Source organism: Heliconius melpomene, chromosome 12 (assembly GCF_056956725.1).
Source record: "Heliconius melpomene rosina isolate 202511_hmr_F chromosome 12, ASM5695672v1, whole genome shotgun sequence".
NCBI classification, from domain to species: Eukaryota; Metazoa; Arthropoda; class Insecta; order Lepidoptera; family Nymphalidae; genus Heliconius; species Heliconius melpomene.
The window spans coordinates 13,851,683-13,868,819 of NC_140400.1; the positions used below are offsets into that span (position 1 = coordinate 13,851,683).

Here is a 17,137-nt window from a genome sequence, read left to right on the forward strand (position 1 = left end):
ATTGTGCATGTATTATATATATTATTTACAACTCATGTTATGTTATATTTATGATTTTGACATAGATTTCGTTGAACTATATTTTATTATCTTTGTAAAAGTATTTATGTGTATATAGTGCAACATAGATTATAACTAATTTTCTGATAAGCTGATAAATCGGATATTATTCTATAGTCTCAACTTGCTAATTTTGTATTATTTTAACGTTCTTATTCCCTTTTCAGTTTCAGAATACATTCCTGGAGGTGAATTGTTAGCTTTATTAGATAAGTACGGAAAGTTACCAGAAGAACTTGTGAAGATATTTGTCGCTGAGATTGCTATAGCTATAGGCAAGTTGTGATTACGTTATAATTTTTAATTTACCGTATTATAACAATTGTAGTATATTTTTATCATTATATGACTTTTTCTTTATAGATTTCCTGCAAAACGCCGGCGTGATATATCGTGATCTCAAACCAGAAAATATACTCTTAGATTCAGACTATCATATTCAGTTAGTGGACTTTGGACTGTCCAAGTGGTTGTCCATAGGTTCTCGCACCACTACACTTTGCGGCACTCTTAAATATATTGGTAAGTTGCTTTTAATACATTGCTAAAAATTTAAATATTTAATGTTTACAATATTAAGATGGCTTCATCGATTTTATATACAAACTGGTTCACAAGTGTTAACCAAATCTCAAAATTTTGGGCCTGTAAATTGCAAATGGCGTATCGTTGCGCATAAACAGATAAACACACACACCAGCACACGTCGACGGACGCGACTAAACACGGTCATTTTCCGTTTCAGTGTGGGACTTGACCCATCTTATACGTTGTAAATGGGACAGTCCGTCCGTTGGCTGTGACTTGCCGTGACGCGGTGTGACGCGCTGTGACGCGGAGTGACGTGATGTCCGCGTGGAGCCGAGCGTGACGCGGCACCATGAACGCGCGCACCATCTCCTTCGAGATGGCGATGAAGGACCGCCAGGTAGACGAGATAGTCGCCAGCATATTCCACACGGTCCTCTTCCACCGCTCCAGCGGCAAGTTCACCTACAACAACGAGGAGAGCTACTCGATACGCACCGTCAGCTATCTAGACGTCGACTGCGACTTCATCGACTTCACGTACGTGTGCTGCGAGTCGGAGGAGCTGGGCCGCAACGTCAACGTCAAGATATCGGAGTTCTCGGAACTGCTTCGACGAGCTGATTGCTCGTCTTCGCCTCCCAAAGGTTCTATAAGCCTAGAGTTCTTCCAGAAGCGACGGGCGCGATGGCCCTTCGGCCCCGAGTGCGTGCCGTGGGAGGTGTGGACGGTGTGCTGCGAGCTCACCGAGCAGAGTAAGCATGAGAACGTCGTCGAACTGCTGCAGGACAAGATAGTGTTCATAACGGAGATCATCAACCGTCACGAGTACGTGCCCAAGATGCCGAGTCGGTCGGACGCGGACCTCGTGTTTGACACTTCGTACGCTGACATTCAGCCATACTTATTCAAGATACATTATAACTTGTCGGGCGCGCCCTCCAGCTCGGTGGGCAACCGCGTTCGCAAACTGCTCTGCGACACCCTCTACTTGTGATGTGACAACGTCGAAAGGAAAGTTAACAGTTCTAACTGTCGATCGGAAGTGCAATTATTTGTGTGAGATTGTATATATTAAATGGAAACGTATTTATATTTACAAACAATATATTATGATTATATTATGAATTGATCACTCGCAATAACTATATATGCAATAATGTACTTATGGTGGTTTTGCACAAAATTGAGAATTATTAAAATGTTCGTTCTTTTATTAGCGGTTTTGAATTATTAATGGGAAGCGCTGTAACTTAGCTAATCATATTTTATTTATACGTTTAGTGTCTATATTAATAATTGTAATAACAGGACCTCCGGCTCTGAAGGCTGGTTGATGTGTCCATTATTTTTATTTAAGGTTTGACTAATTTTATATTGTAACGTTAGATTTGTTTCATATTGCCGTACACTGAGTGAAAAGCTATTATAGATCACCGTAAACTTAGGTTTGAAGTTATCATAAGACGAATCAATGTAATAATAATATCTGGACGGTTTTGATAGCTGTGGAGTCACTTTTTAAAATGTCGACACGTAATTTTTTTTTTATGTTAAACGTGTTAGTGACGGAGCGGCCAATCGTTGTAATTTTAATTTAGGGATTATATAAACAATATTTTTAAGAAAGTACTGGGCCATCGCCCGGTTAATTATAGTACAGTCTTTTGACTATTGGGTGTTTTTATATTAAAAAAAAATGCTTTGTGATATTCGCATGAAAATTTTCTGATTATGATCGACATGTGCATAATAATGAGTGTCCATATGTGGTCTCGTAATTATATAGGTGTTGTATATATTATTAGATGTACAGGAGAATATTTAAAATGTTTCTCATTTAATATGTTTCTTCAAATATTAATGTTATTTTAATATTGAGAGCTTTATATAATTAATGCTTAGTGTTTACTTCCACGACTGTAAAGCGGGGAGTGATTGGAACTATGTAATATATATATATAATATGGCCGCTTTATACTTGTCGAAGTATTGTCTCATAGAAATGGTGCGTTAACGTCATAGATGTATTAATTGTTTAAGTAACAAATTATATTTCGATATATGTTTAATAATAAATAATTTCTTATTATAATAACAATACAAACGTCAGTTGGTTTGGTGTTTGACAGAACTTAGCCGTAGACCTGATTTTGTTTTGTCGTTTAGAAAAATTTAACTATATTGCAAATAGAAAGTTTTATCACATTTTAATAGATAATAGAGTGTCTTATTAATTTTCATATACAATTTTAAAATAGTTTTTGATGTTCTTTCTATGTATATCATTGTAATACATTTCAATAATCTATAGTGTGTAGTTCATAAAACTTTAGCCACCTCCTTATTCAAATTTTAATTTAGTTCAAACATACATACAATATTTTAATTTGTGTGAACGTTCAATAATGGTTGATTTTATAGTAATATTTAATTTCCATTTTATGAAAATGACTAAAACTGACATAATAATAGTAAAAATATAGGATTTGCAATACAATAATTTTATTAGTGACTAAATTTAATGTTTTTAATATTATTTTAATGTTTTTGTTCTTTAAAGTTGTTGTCTTGTGATGATTTTTTTATCTCATGATCTTGTATTTTCTTTTGGGCGGAGGACTGAATCCATCCATTATTAAACTTCTGTAGACCGGTTAGTATAGAAAGAGCTTTGTTTGTAGTATCCCATGTTTTTAATTTATTATATATCAATATATATATTTAAATTTTAGTTATTCACATCGGTACAGAGCACTTATAAAGTACAATAATCATTTGTAATCATTATTTCTTAAAAAATTGAGGCCGTCGTCTGTCTAACTGTAAATGTGACGATTGTGGGTTCAATTGTTACTCGCAGGAAAAAATTACTGTAATTTCTTTGGTAACAGGACAAAAACTCAACTCAACACGCAATATCTTGAAAATGGGCAAAAATTTGAGAAGTGTCTTAATACTAGATCAAAACCCCTCTAAGACTCAAAACATTGACCTTTTTAATGAACATATAAAAACTCCCTAGAAAAGTAAGAAAAAAAATCTTCTTAATTTAATTACTAACAAAGCTCTTTCTATGTCATCTGTACTATGATTATTTACTTTCCTACCTCATTTTGTGACTAGCTTTAGCATGTTTGCATCAGAATTGGAAAACTAGTTTTCTATTTGTAACTATAATATTTAACAGAATAATTTTGTTTTTGTCACCAAAGATGAGGCTGTACATTGCAATCGTTAATTGATTATTCAAATATTATTATAAATTATTATATTATGTATTATTCTTGTGGTATTGTGCGGTAGTTGTTGTGTCCACATTTCATATCAGAATGTACCTTGAATGTATAGATCTTATAACTTTAGTTTGTTTGACCGAAACTGTGATTCATTATTTGTTCGTTTATGTATGCTCGGTTGTTTAAATTAAACAGAATATTCCTCTTTGATGTAGAGTGTTAATTACAACCAATTAAAATTATTTAATCAAAATAAAGTTATCAGATTTTAAATATTTTATTTTCCACTCGGATTTTTGAATCTGGTGATAAGACAATATATATAATATTTAAATATCTTGATAGTGTGCCACTCTCTTATATTTGGGCATCGTAAATTTTACTAAAATTGCACTTGCTATGGCCTTATTTGAAAGATGACTACGTCTTAATGTGAATGGCTGTTATATATAGAATGTATGAAAATTAGTATATGTTGTGATTTATGAGTTCAAAAATAAAAAAATCTTAGTCTTGTGATAATTTATATAAAAATGTGAATAAATGATGGAGTATTAATAATACTTTTGCTTTTTAATTAGTTCCCGTGTTTGTTCCACCCATTGTGTTAAATAAACTCAACAATTAAGTTAAACTGTTTTGATAGTGTAAATTTCTTTTTTATTTAAAAAATGTTATTTCTTTATAATAATTATAAAATACAAAATTAATTAGATCTAAAGATGGAGGTACGTATAGTACATATAGCCAAATGTACGCTTAACGTAATTTATTTATTTTAATTTTAAGGAAAAATATATAAATATCTATGAAATTGATGGAAAAAAAGAATTTCATCAAATTACCTGAAAATAAATGTTTTACTGTTATTTTCTGTGTGACGAACGCTATTGTGAGATCATACAAAGGAAAATGTGTTCCAGCCTTCGTGTGCTCCATGTCATCGAGATTCCTACCATCAAAGTAAATATAATTCATGTTTTTTTAAATATTATGATTAAATGAATGTATGGAGGAATGACAGTTGCGTAGAGTACATGAAGTGCTTATGTTTACAATATTTGTGGTTTTTTTAGCTTCACGCTGTTTCCCGCAGATGGCAGGGTAGGCAGAGGGAACGTAATATTAAGACACTCCGTTCCTCATTTTCCGTAGAATTCTAGAGGTATTGCGTGTTGAGTGGCAGTACTCAACGCTGCGCTTTGCTTCGTCACCGCGGAAATGAAAATTCCACTAATATTGTAATCCTTTATTGTTGTTATTGTTAATTACAATGGATAATTTCTATCAAGACATCTATCTTTTGTTACTAGCTCCTGAAATATTGCAACGAGAGCCGTACGGTCACGCGGTGGACTGGTGGTCTCTCGGTGTCATCGCCTGTTATATGCTTACGGGGGAGGTTAGTGGTTTTATATAATTCTAAATATTTTTTTTAGCTGTATGCTATATCCTGCACATAACAGGGTAGGCGGAACCCAGGAACCTAATGCTAAGACATTACGTTCCGAATAAAACACTTTCGTTATCCACTTAAAAGTTTTGTAATATTGGAAATACCGTTAAAAATAAACACTAGCATTGTTTTTTTATTTTGTTTTTGACAAGTTCCACATCTTTGTTAGAGCAATTTACATGCTTTACTTAAACAATTAGCGAGAAATAGTTTCAAGTAAGATACATATGATAATTGAATTTGTATCGTGATGTACAACGTCAAAGCTAAACTGTAAGAAATTTTACCCACATAAAAGTTTTTTGTATTATTTTCCTTAAATACATCAATATTCGCGACTTTTTTTTACTTATATTTTTTCATTTTGAAGTGCCAAATGCCTACGATTATAATATATATGTGCGTCTTTCGTTATCCCCCATACATTGTTATTATTTAGGAAAATGCACCTAAAATTGTATTATATCAGTAGTAACTATGTCATATGGGAATATATAATAGAGAGTAGGTACAAATTCTTATTCATTGGCAATTTAAAATTTAAGTAGAGTAAAAAATATTTTCATTTTAAATTCAAAACATGAATATTTGTTATAGAAATACACATTTTTTATATGTTATGTAAATCATAATTTCATTCTCACTTCCATCTGATTCTCAAGTTAAATAACCGTCTGCAATTCTACAAGCTTTACTTTACTTTTTAGTTCTTAATAAGCTTTAAATATTGTTAAAGTTGCCTAAAATATAGTTTTGCTTTTATGTATGGATATCTCTCTTTCTCCACTGTACTATTATTATACGGTTTTCAATAAAATGTATAGATCTATATAAAGGATGCTGATACTGATTTTTCTTTAAACAATTGATTTTCAATTCTTTTGTCTTTGTGTCATAGTCAAATTAATTATGAATGCTTGTTTATTTAAATTTGCTTAATCTGTAATAGGTTCTAAATGACAGTACTTAACAATAATTAATGTTATGTGTTTATTTTTGTTAATTCTTTAGCTTGAGAAGTTCTATTCACTAATTATAGAGAGCCAAAATTGATTAGTATTTTTTTTAATGTTATTGATATAGTGTTCCAACATAATTTTCTGTCACTATCTAAAAAAAAAACAATATCTTACAGAAAGGTGCTGTTCCTTTTGATTTATTAATTTAATTTAAAAATATATTGAAAATAATAAAGAAAGATTTAAAACTAAACAATGGAGAAATAAAATATTTATTGTAAAAAACGTATTTATTGTTACTTACAGTACCGTGAATTCGATAATTTACTTTGAAAAATAATTACAACGTAGGTAATTTTTCTGTTCCACTATTTAAATAAGTCTTTAGAACTAGTGAATAGTCGAAGGTCACGTCGAGGACGGGTTCGGTCCGCTGCGTGACAACACAAACGCACTGCGCTGCGACAGCGGGAGGCGCGTGTCGAGGCGTGAGTCGACACACGCCTGCCGCTTAGACTATTTTAACAATTTTAAGGTTTAGCGCTATCTGATTTTTCACCACTTTCTTCTGATGAATCTTTGTCTGCGCTCTCATTGCTTTCTTCGGAGCTCTTTTCTTTGGCTGGTGCGTCATTCATGGCTTCAACCTTAGCGTCGCTTTTGGCTTCTACGTTAGCGTCGCTCTTCGCTTCAACTTTATCATCATTTTTGACTTCAACATTGTCATCACTCTTCGCTTCAGCAGCGGGCTGAGAGGGTGCTTCAGGTGCCTTATTCTCAGCCTCTTTAGGTACTTCGGCTGCTTTTACTTCCGCCTCGACTTTCTCTTCCACTGCAGCTGGTTTCGCTTCTTCTTGAGGCGCAATGAGTTCCTCAGCAGGGCTGGCAGATTTAGCCTCTACTACATCAACAGGCTTAACTTCATCGTTTACTACCTCAGCGACGGCTTTGGCTTCTGGTTTTGGTGCCTCTGGCTCTTTCTCATCAACAGCGTCACGAATAATACGTGTGGCTTCTTCAGATACCGCAGCTGATTTTGGCGCCACAACTGCATCAGGAGCAGCTGAAGATTCAGCAGGTTTATCTTCAGATTTTTGTTCTACCGATTCCTTTTTTTCCTCAGGTTTGTCAACTTTTTCTGAAACTGATTCGCTATCAGCTTCTTTCTTTTCCTCAGGCGCAGCACTTTTAGCAGAAACTACTGGCTCAGATGGGTTAATAGCGGCAAGATCAATGACATCATCGGCAACGGCTGCTTCAGGTTTGATAGCACTGGCCAGGTCGATTACATCTTCAGAGACAGCAGATTTTGCTGAAGGTAAATTACTTACTTCTTCAACCTTAGCTTGACTTTCTTCTGGCTTAGATTCTTCTACAACGGCAGCTTTAACTTCTGGACTTTTTTCTTCAGGTTTTGCTGGTTCAGCAACGTCTGCTTTTTGTTCAACTTCAGAACCTGCTGCCTTAGCTTCAGGTACTTCTTCTTTTTTGACTTCTGGGCTGGCTTCCGCCTTAGACTCTGGAGAAGCATCTATTGCTACATCTGAACTCTTGGCTTCAATAGCGACCTCGTCAGGTTTTTCAACGCTTTTTGCTTCAGGTACTAGCTCTGGTTTTTTTTCTTCTACAGAACTTGGCTCCGAATCGCTTTGAGCCTTAACATCTTCAGATTTGATTTCAGGGACAGATGGAAGTGCAATAGGCTCTTCTTGCTTCTCTTCAGCGACAGGCATAGCCAAACTCACAGCCGCGAAGGCCATGCACAGTAATAAGACCTTCATCCTGAAAATTAAAATTATCGAATTAGTGGTTTGACGAAATAATAGTAGTAAATTTATAAGGATATCAAATGCACGTCTGAAAGTCGTGAGTGCCGTAAGGCCAATGTTACGCGGCGCCGGCCGGCATCGGCATTCACAGTAATTTTTCTATTAAGATTGAATCATCTAAGGGCCTGATATGTTGGGGACGGGTGCCTATATTCTAGTCACAGTAAATTAAAGTTAATATGAATAAGTAGGATGTAAACTATTTGTGAAAGTGGCCTACAAAATAGCTTTTGTTGCTTTTTATTATTCCACAAGTACTGAGTTGCTTGTAAAGCTGTAATATTTGCGTGTATAAAATAAATGTATAAAAGTAATTATTAGCAGAATCCGGTTAGTGTAAGTTCTATAAATAACACGTCTAGCAAAGGGATAATATTAACCCGATATCCTAAAGGAATGTGGATTGGCGCCACTCTAGAAATAGAATATAGCAAAGGGAATATCCTGTTTTTGCTCAAGAATGCCGTAGTCGTTGCAGAAATTGATGGGCTCCTCGCGTAACGTGTAATCATACGCGTCGAAGTTTTATTATTACTTTAAATAACACACTCTGGATGGAGTACACCATGCAATTATCTATTTAGTTAGTCATTATTATCAAAACAAGTCACAGAGGCCATGTAATACAAAAATTGTCCAATTATAATCGAAACAATATATTGAAATGAAAGAAAAAACTGTTTTTTATTCATTTTCTGCGAAATAAATGAACAGTAAGTTGGCACATGATGGACACTTCCTACTGCGTGATGTTGGACAGGATGTTCAACGCGCGCTAGCAATATGGATGATCCGGCGAGACGACCACACATTATCAGAATTTTAATCGACTCATTGTATAAAATCGGCAACTAGAATGTCGAGATGCGCTCGAGTGATTCACTGTTTGTAGTCAATGGGTTTTACTTATTATTGGATTAAATTTATATTGTTATCTGTGGCTTTAACTGAAAAACTGCTTTAAATGAAAAGTTATTGCATATATGTATAAGACATTACCGTAGATCAATTTAATTTTAAAATCGTTGGTATTTTCTTAGTCAAACATGTTATTTTCTTAGTAAGATATACCTAATCTAATTGAAAAAAAAAAGGAAACGATGACGTCTGAGTAGGTCTTAGGTAGCCACAAGATTTTTTCAGATTACAAATAAAATTATTTACATTACATTATTGGTCACATAATATTATTGCATCGTCCATTGCACTTAAAAATAAAGAAATAAGAGCAGGATTCATATACTCGTACAGAGACTGGTTCCAACATCTGATGAGGCCATTGCCATCAGTATCGATCGTAATTATACGCAATCATAGACTTTATTGTTTATTTTTTGTTACACCTCAACAATAAAGTTTGCCCGGGGTGATTATAACGTATAAAAATAGATACTATATATTTAAATTTGTTTTTTACAATTTCAAGAAATAAAATATTTAAAATATTCAATGCCTACAGAAGTCAGCGAAAAGTGGGGTGTGGAGTGTCCTAACACTACATGAGGAATACAGCGTGACGTTAATAAAAACAAATAAAATAAATTATTAGTTCGTTTTTACAATACAGACAGGCTGGAATTATACGATTGTCAGTGAGTTATTTTCTGGAAGGATATCCTCGGCGGACTGAGGGTAAGCATTGTCGTCTTCCCACACATCGGCGCAATCTTCCAATTGAATCGGAGCGCATGCCGGCTTATTGTGCCAATCAAAAAATAAGCTGGCACTCACGGACCACGGTTATTGGTAGATATATAAGGATAATAAAGGATTTTTCCAAAAGAAATTATTGATATTGTCAGTTACAATACAACGGTGTTTCAATCAGATGTGATATCGAATACAGAAGTATATAGCAACGCTAAAGCTTTATGTATATACTTGAAATGAATTATATATAGAATTGTATTTATTAGCGTCGAAATTATTCAAAGGTATTTTAAGTTGGACAGGCAGCTCGTAAAGCTGCTTAGTCTTACGATATCATTATAAGGTCATTTAAGAAACGTAGTTATATATAAAATAGTAAAACAAAAATAAACAACTTTAACCTCAGCTAGCTCAAAGCAATTATAGTTTTGCATAGGAATCTAGATGTTGGTACTCAAGTCGTGATGATTTGATGTTCCAATTATCCTCTTACTGCGCCGCGAGAGCTTCAACGACCATATATAATGCTATAATCTCAAAAAATCGTCTGCACGTCTAACACGTAGTTATGAGACAATTTTTGCATGTAAAGTTTTATAAGATACGTAAACGTATAAAGTAAGCGACTAAATAAATCACTGCACCTGCACCTATAAAGGTGTGTGGTTGTGGCATTGAACAAGTTGAACAGGCCACTAATCGTGCTGGGGCACGAGAATGTGTCTGTAAATGCGACTGGTTGTGGGTTCGATTCCCGCTCGAAGTAATGATATATTTAGTTACATTTGTATCTTAATTTCTTCGCTCTGCTGTTGAAGCTAAGCGCGACGTTGAGTTCTGTCACTCTACACGCAGTGCCTCCAGAATTTAGCGGAAAATAGGGAATGGAGTGTCTTAACACTAGGTTCCCCCTGCCTACCCTGTTGTGCATTGGATATAGCGTGAAGCTGATATAAGTTGTAACATTTAAATAGCTATGTGTATAGAAAAATCAAGCTTTATTTACGGAAATCACGGAAGAGATTCTTCCTCTTGCTGAAAAGTTCAATTAAAGTTCACATTATGCATCACAGTTATAAATAACCATTTTCATTACATGTATTAAATGTCATTAGAATAATAAACGAAAGAACAGGTTTATGTCACGGATGGTATTCACAATGTTCTTGGGAAACTCAATGGTGTTTATTAACATAAAGTAATTGCGTTGCATCATTTATTCCGATATACGAGTATAGGACTTACTGTAGTTAAGTATAACTTACATTAAATTAAACCAGTCGGTCATTAGAATTCGCACGTTTCTTGGACAAACGTGGACTACAAAATTTTGACAATCTAAGGCGCGACCGTCTGGATGTCTGACCCAGACATTAGGTTTTTTTTTACCACGGTCCACGTTTTCACACAAAAACCGAGTTGCCGGTCCAATTCTTGCTTTGTTAAAGCGTAGGTACTAGTTTCCATTGTGTAAATTTCCAATCGATAATAATATTAAATTTCTGTTTATTTAGAAATTATAAGTAGGTTATGGTTGATATTGATTGATAATTCTACTGTAGTTTTTAAAAGCTGGTTTATTACAATTGGTCTAAGGAATGCTGTATTGCATATTCTTGTTCACCTGCCACTCGTTCACAGCTAGTAGATAGTTCTTAACGTTTAATGGTAGACTTAATTTAAGTATTCTCAGAGCTATATTGTGGGGTTCCTGCAGCATGAGGTGCGTTGTCGCATGTCGAAACCCGTTATTCGAGCGATTGTGCAATGGTTGCCGACCCACGACTCATTGTCGAGATGGCGACGCATTGGTTGATCGATCCTATTATCTCGTTTGGATAAATCAAATGGCCACCAATGGCCAGCTTTAGTGATGCTTTACTCGCGATTGTAATATGGAAGAATGTGAACGTCTACAGCAATTGATGTCGTTTGGTTATTTTTACAGCGGATACATTTGGAAAAATTTAAATTTTTTCGCTCTTACAAATTTTGATTGTTTGACAAAGGATAAGTACTTCAATAGTAAATCTGAATAGTAAATGAATTTAACTATAGAAGTGCTTGTCTAGATCAATGCCACCGGAAGCAATGCACCGGTATAACGGCGTCTGTAAATTTCAAGCGATATGTCAACAAATGTTCTTAATATTTGTCCCTTAGTCCAACGCTGTGCTTGCATAAGATATATAGAACCTTACCAGTTGCATCTCATATTTGTTCGTGAAGAATATTTTCGTTATTTTGTTTCTCAATTCTGTTATAAGTTGGTTTTTTTTATTATGTTATATTTAATGAAATTTTAATCCAATTATCATTTATTAAAGTACAAAATGAAGTAGTTTAAGTTATTTCTATCTCTTTAAATATTCTTTCAATTAATTTAAATAATAGCTTTAAATGTAAACTTCGACCGTGTGATTATTATAAAAACAAAGTTTTTTTTTTATTTTAGAACAAAAAATACGCTCTACCATTAGGCCATTAGGCGGTAATTCGATGTGAAGGTTATTAGGTCTACCAAATTCTAAGAAAAAGATTTTTAAACGATTCTATTTATATAGAGGCCTTACCTTTTGTATAAAGGAGGCTAAAAATATGGATACAAAAAAAAATTAGATAAATTTACATGATAGTCTACAGATTAAAGAAACATTTATTTGATTTAGTAAAATAAATGTATATAATATAACTAAAACAATTTTATAACGATGGACAAAAGTTTTTACAACTTGTTTATTTAAACGACCTTGCTCGCCCGAAAATATTTCCATGCATCTAGAGTTATTGTTCAGAGCATGACTAAACGCCGACGATCCGTGAAAATCTTTATGTAGGATAATTCACGCGGCATGTTTCCTTGAATCGTTCAGCTTTTAACTTTAATTCTCTGACATTTTTAGTAACTCCATTTGAACTTACAAAATGTATTAAATGTCATAATCGATTTTAAGTATTATATAACCACAGCGACCTACATGTATTGCGCCTACGGCAGAAACAAGTGATGCAAAGTCATATTCGATAACACTAATTGCATTTCTCGTTATCGGAAAGAAATGAATACAAATTATAGGTATGTAAATAATGCTTCGAGAATTTTATAGGCGTATTATATGTAATAGTCTAACCTAGTACCTAAGTCATCTCTACGTAGAGGTTATTGGATAAAAATTGTATGGAATTGACATTTACGAGCACTACACTAACGTGATATTAATTAAAAAAGTTCTGTTTCTTTTATTGGTATACTTAAAAAAGCTTTTACGTTGTATTCATTTTATAATTGAAATAAAATATGCATTAATATAATAAACTTAGATAAAATATATAAACTTTTTATTATATATCCAACCAAGGAGGATGTGATCTGAGAACTCAACGTATGTCCCGATATCACATTTCTGTGATATGTTAGTAACTCCACGTGAACATCGTGTACAGGTAATACCATTGTATTGTATTACTAATTCGTCATCGACTTGAATGGTCAACTTTATACTGGCAACAAGTGGAGCGTAAAAAAATTATATAAACCTCAAGAGTTTCTTTAGGATACTTAATTAAATATTAATAAAAATCTATTAAAACTAACTTATTTTCTTTTAAAATATACGTTATCATTAATTTATCTCTTAGTAGGTTCATTTAAATTGAAATTTAATTTAAATATGTATAAAAAGGGCCACTTTAATATTTTTCTATGACCTAGGCTTAGGGCTAGGGTTATTATTGTTTATGTAATTATTAATAATTAGTCTCCATTCATACAATACATAGGTAGTCTAATTGATTGAATTGCTTAATCTAATGTTGTTCCGCTCGGGTCATTACCTTACATTGTGTGTCAAATTGGTGCGCTCATTACAGTGGGAAATCAATGTTTCGTAGCTAATACGCCTTTATGTTTTTGAGAATTATATATGGGAATATGACACAAAGAACTAATTTGTATATATATTTTTTTATTTTTTATTAGTGTTAAAGCAACGATAAATATATATCTACTTAAAATTAAAATAGTGACGGCCATTGCATTAAAATATTTTTAATATCATTTCATTATTGTATTTAGCAAGCTTCTATTACGTTTAGTGTTTATTTCACTCGGTTAAAAAAGAATATTCTTTCGAAAGAATGTTCGACAAAATTGTTATAAATAACTGTTTTATTGATTTGGCTGAAACTTTTATTTTCAATAAAGATATAGATATTGTTTTCTAAATGATATTATTATAGTATATTAGAAAGCCAAAGAAATATAGATTAATAAATTAATAATCATGTAATTCTAGCGGGCGAAGCCGCGAGCAGGTCGGTGGCATATGATAAAATATAAATACCAACGTAATGCATCGTACTGCATCAACTACTTAAGTAATAACAACGTAAAACGTAAAGAGCTTATTTTATAATTTCAGTCAAGTGGAAAACGAATGCCATCAAAGCTTGTCTTAGTCATTTTGAGATTATACAAAAGATTGTAGATATTTAAGATGTCAAGATACGGACGACTGTTTGCAGGTGGCCCTGGCAGGTAGACTATAATAATAGAGCCTTGGATGTTATCTTATTTCACGTTGTGCTACTCCTTTGTACAGGCTATTGACTTATTATGTTTAGGAAAGTTACGGGGTTTTATTTTACATTTCTTGTCAATGATTCAGTTCTACACAGAGCGAAATAATTAAAGTATAAAATATTTAATTTCTTCGAGTGAGAATCGAACCCATGTCGAGGTCTCACTCACACGCTTGTGCCTCTGCGCCATGACTGGCCTCTCTATAACAATTAATGTGCTATTACATTTTCTTGCTAACGACAATTTTTAAGCAAGTCCAAGTAGCAGCGCATATATTATCTATATTTATTAATATACAAAATCAGGCTAAAGTGCAGTTATTTGTAATGTGAAAGTTATATCCCGCTACTAATATGTTGATACCGATTGATTAATTTAATGTCTTTAACTGTAATAATTCAAGTTATTTTAATTGTGTTGGACTTGGATCGGAATGTTTAAATGAATTACCAAAGCAACTGACCAACTTACAAATTTTTTTTTATATACATAATAGGAATTACAAAAATTTAACTTATAATATATTCCGTTTCACATATTTCGCTATATTATCTCTTACAATTGGAAATCTAGTTTTATGAAGCCCTAGAACTAAGACTTAAACCTGCTTTACGTAGGTTGTATCTTATTTACTTCTTAACTGTTTATCATTTACTACGTACGTAAGTATAATTTGTTATTGAAATAGAATATTTAAAAGAATATATTAAGCTATATTTTTAAATTTCCGGTATTTAAATATAATAAAACAGATTTTATAATATAAACTCATTGGTGCAAAATTCTATCCCGAAATTATTAAAAAAGTTATCTATGATACTACTATTATTTTATTACAAGTTTCTTTAGAGTAATTTGTTTTTTATCCTAAATTTATCGATTTCGATCAATTATTTACTTTATTAAGAAGTATTACAAATTGAAAACATTTTTTATATAAATATTATGTTTGGAAATCGTTAGAGCGTAAGACCAACTGCTAATAGTGCTTGACAGTGTTTATTAAAGTTTTTGTACGCTGAAATAGGATCAGCCTTCGTTATTGCGGTATTATAAAACTATTTTTTTATATATAAATTGCGTAAATACGATAAATTATTATATTAAATGAATTTTCTATAAGTGGAAAACTTTCACAATTAAAAAAGTCTATATTATAGTTGAAAATATTTATGAACAATTTAAAAATTTTAAAATCTTAAACTCACCTGATTTTTTATGGATTCCTTGGCAATATAGATGAGCCGCTGGTGGTATGATGAACCACTGACACAATTTAATAATTTCCAATGTTTCTTGTGTGTGTGCGCTGGAACGGCCGGCAATGTATTGGTGTTTGTTTGACAATCCCACCGCTTATATACCACTGCCTCACTCGATGCAAGTGGTCTGTACATCTTTTATAATATGAAGCTTCGAACGCATCTTTGTGCGACTCGTGGTCGTGGCCCGTGGGTAATGTCTGCCATAATAAAATATTAAGCTAATTAATTGTATGGCGCTATTGATTGCGATCGGTTAATATTGATTTTAAATTGTATAATGATATAAAATTTTATTTGGTATGTTTTTTTGTTATTTTTGGACATGCTTAATTAGTTTCTTTCTTCTTGGTGTCCAGTTTTATATATTTTTATTTTATTAAAATCTGTTTTCTAATATGAAAAAATAAATCTTCATATTAGAAAACAGATTTTGTTTAACAAAAGTTAGTATTCTCTTAAGACTTTTTAATTTACACATTTAAATAGTAATAATAGAAATACACCCATAATAATATAAGCAATGCACGTTTCTATCAATAATACATATTAATTATACATTATACATTGATCCTGCTAGTTTTGAATAACTACCAATATATTTCTGTTTTGTTGACAATATTATAGCCCCCTTAGAGGGCTCTATGCTACCCTTTTTGTAATGTTATTTCAAAAAATAACTACGAACATCGTTTTTTTAGTATTTCTTATTTTTAGTTATATTTTTAACACAAGCGGAATAATATTTATTTACTTTACGCTGTATCCTGCATAACGATGTAGGCAGAAGGAACCTGGGAACGTTAGCGTTAAGACACTTCCATTCTCCTCTCAATAAATATACTATATTTACTCAATTTATTATTTACATTAAAAAATATACCTTAATATGTAATTTTATAACATAATAATAGACGATGATTTCTTTTCCCAACACGCATATGGCTGGACAAAGCAAGTGCAGATAATGGTAGCCTTGGTAATGTAAAAGTTACTTAAAATTCAAAAATACTCATTGTTTTCCTATCTAAACGAAAATACCATTACTGTTATCATAACTTTTTTTTCTATAGTGAATATGCGGCTCATATCTTTAGAGAATGACTCTGTGCAAAGTAAGCACCGATATCGAAGAATGCTATTTAAAGAAAGTGGCCAAGTGCGAGACCGTTTCGCCCTTTAATGTATCTTTAGTTTTTTTCTTACTGATGTATCTTTAGTTTTTTTTCCATATTTGGGATAATGAGCATCCATTATTTTTTATCCATTTTATTTTTTAGGTAAAATAAAGGAATAACCTACCAAGTTTTAACTGTTCAGTCCTAAAAGTTTAGTAATAAAATTACGGTCAAATACAGACGGACAGACAGCGGGACAGAGACAAAACGAATTTATAAAGATTCTATTGTATACCATTAGGCTACGGAACCCTAAAAAATACTTATTACACGATACAAGAACATGAAAGAACACGTGAAAATTAAAGAATAATTTACGAAAAATAATAAGTTTTTGCGAATTGAACCAAATTGATCATCTCAAAGTGTGGTTTTTCCTAAAGTCATTACATAC

The 17,137-nt window shown here is 32.6% G+C and overlaps 3 protein-coding genes across 3 annotated transcripts in view; 2 read left to right on the forward strand and 1 right to left on the reverse strand.

Moving 5' to 3' along the window:
• Positions 1-17,137, forward strand: part of S6KL (ribosomal protein S6 kinase like) — a 41,439-nt gene that overhangs the window by 6,440 nt on the left and 17,862 nt on the right. The window contains exons 5-7 of the mRNA XM_085195085.1: positions 228-335; positions 424-582; positions 5,141-5,229. Of these exons, the coding sequence (XP_085051211.1) occupies positions 228-335; positions 424-582; positions 5,141-5,229 (356 nt within the window). The remainder of the gene's footprint in view (positions 1-227; positions 336-423; positions 583-5,140; positions 5,230-17,137) is intronic.
• Atg101 (autophagy-related protein 101) lies at positions 811-4,390 on the forward strand. The gene has a single exon (XM_085195087.1). It carries the CDS (start codon positions 941-943, stop codon positions 1,583-1,585), a length of 645 nt encoding a protein of 214 aa, XP_085051213.1. The 5' UTR covers positions 811-940; the 3' UTR covers positions 1,586-4,390.
• Positions 6,514-15,742, reverse strand: bnb (bangles and beads). The gene is made up of 2 exons (XM_085195086.1): positions 15,512-15,742; positions 6,514-8,024 (listed from the first exon to the last, which is right to left on the reverse strand). The coding sequence occupies exon 2, from the start codon at positions 8,021-8,023 to the stop codon at positions 6,773-6,775; it is 1,251 nt and encodes a 416-aa protein (XP_085051212.1). The 5' UTR covers position 8,024; positions 15,512-15,742; the 3' UTR covers positions 6,514-6,772.

Excerpts from the sequence above, each read along its gene's own strand:
- bnb (XM_085195086.1), bottom strand. The coding sequence starts at position 8,023 with ATGAAGGTCTTATTACTGTGCATGGCCTTCGCGGCTGTGAGTTTGGCT.
- Atg101 (XM_085195087.1), top strand. The coding sequence starts at position 941 with ATGAACGCGCGCACCATCTCCTTCGAGATGGCGATGAAGGACCGCCAG.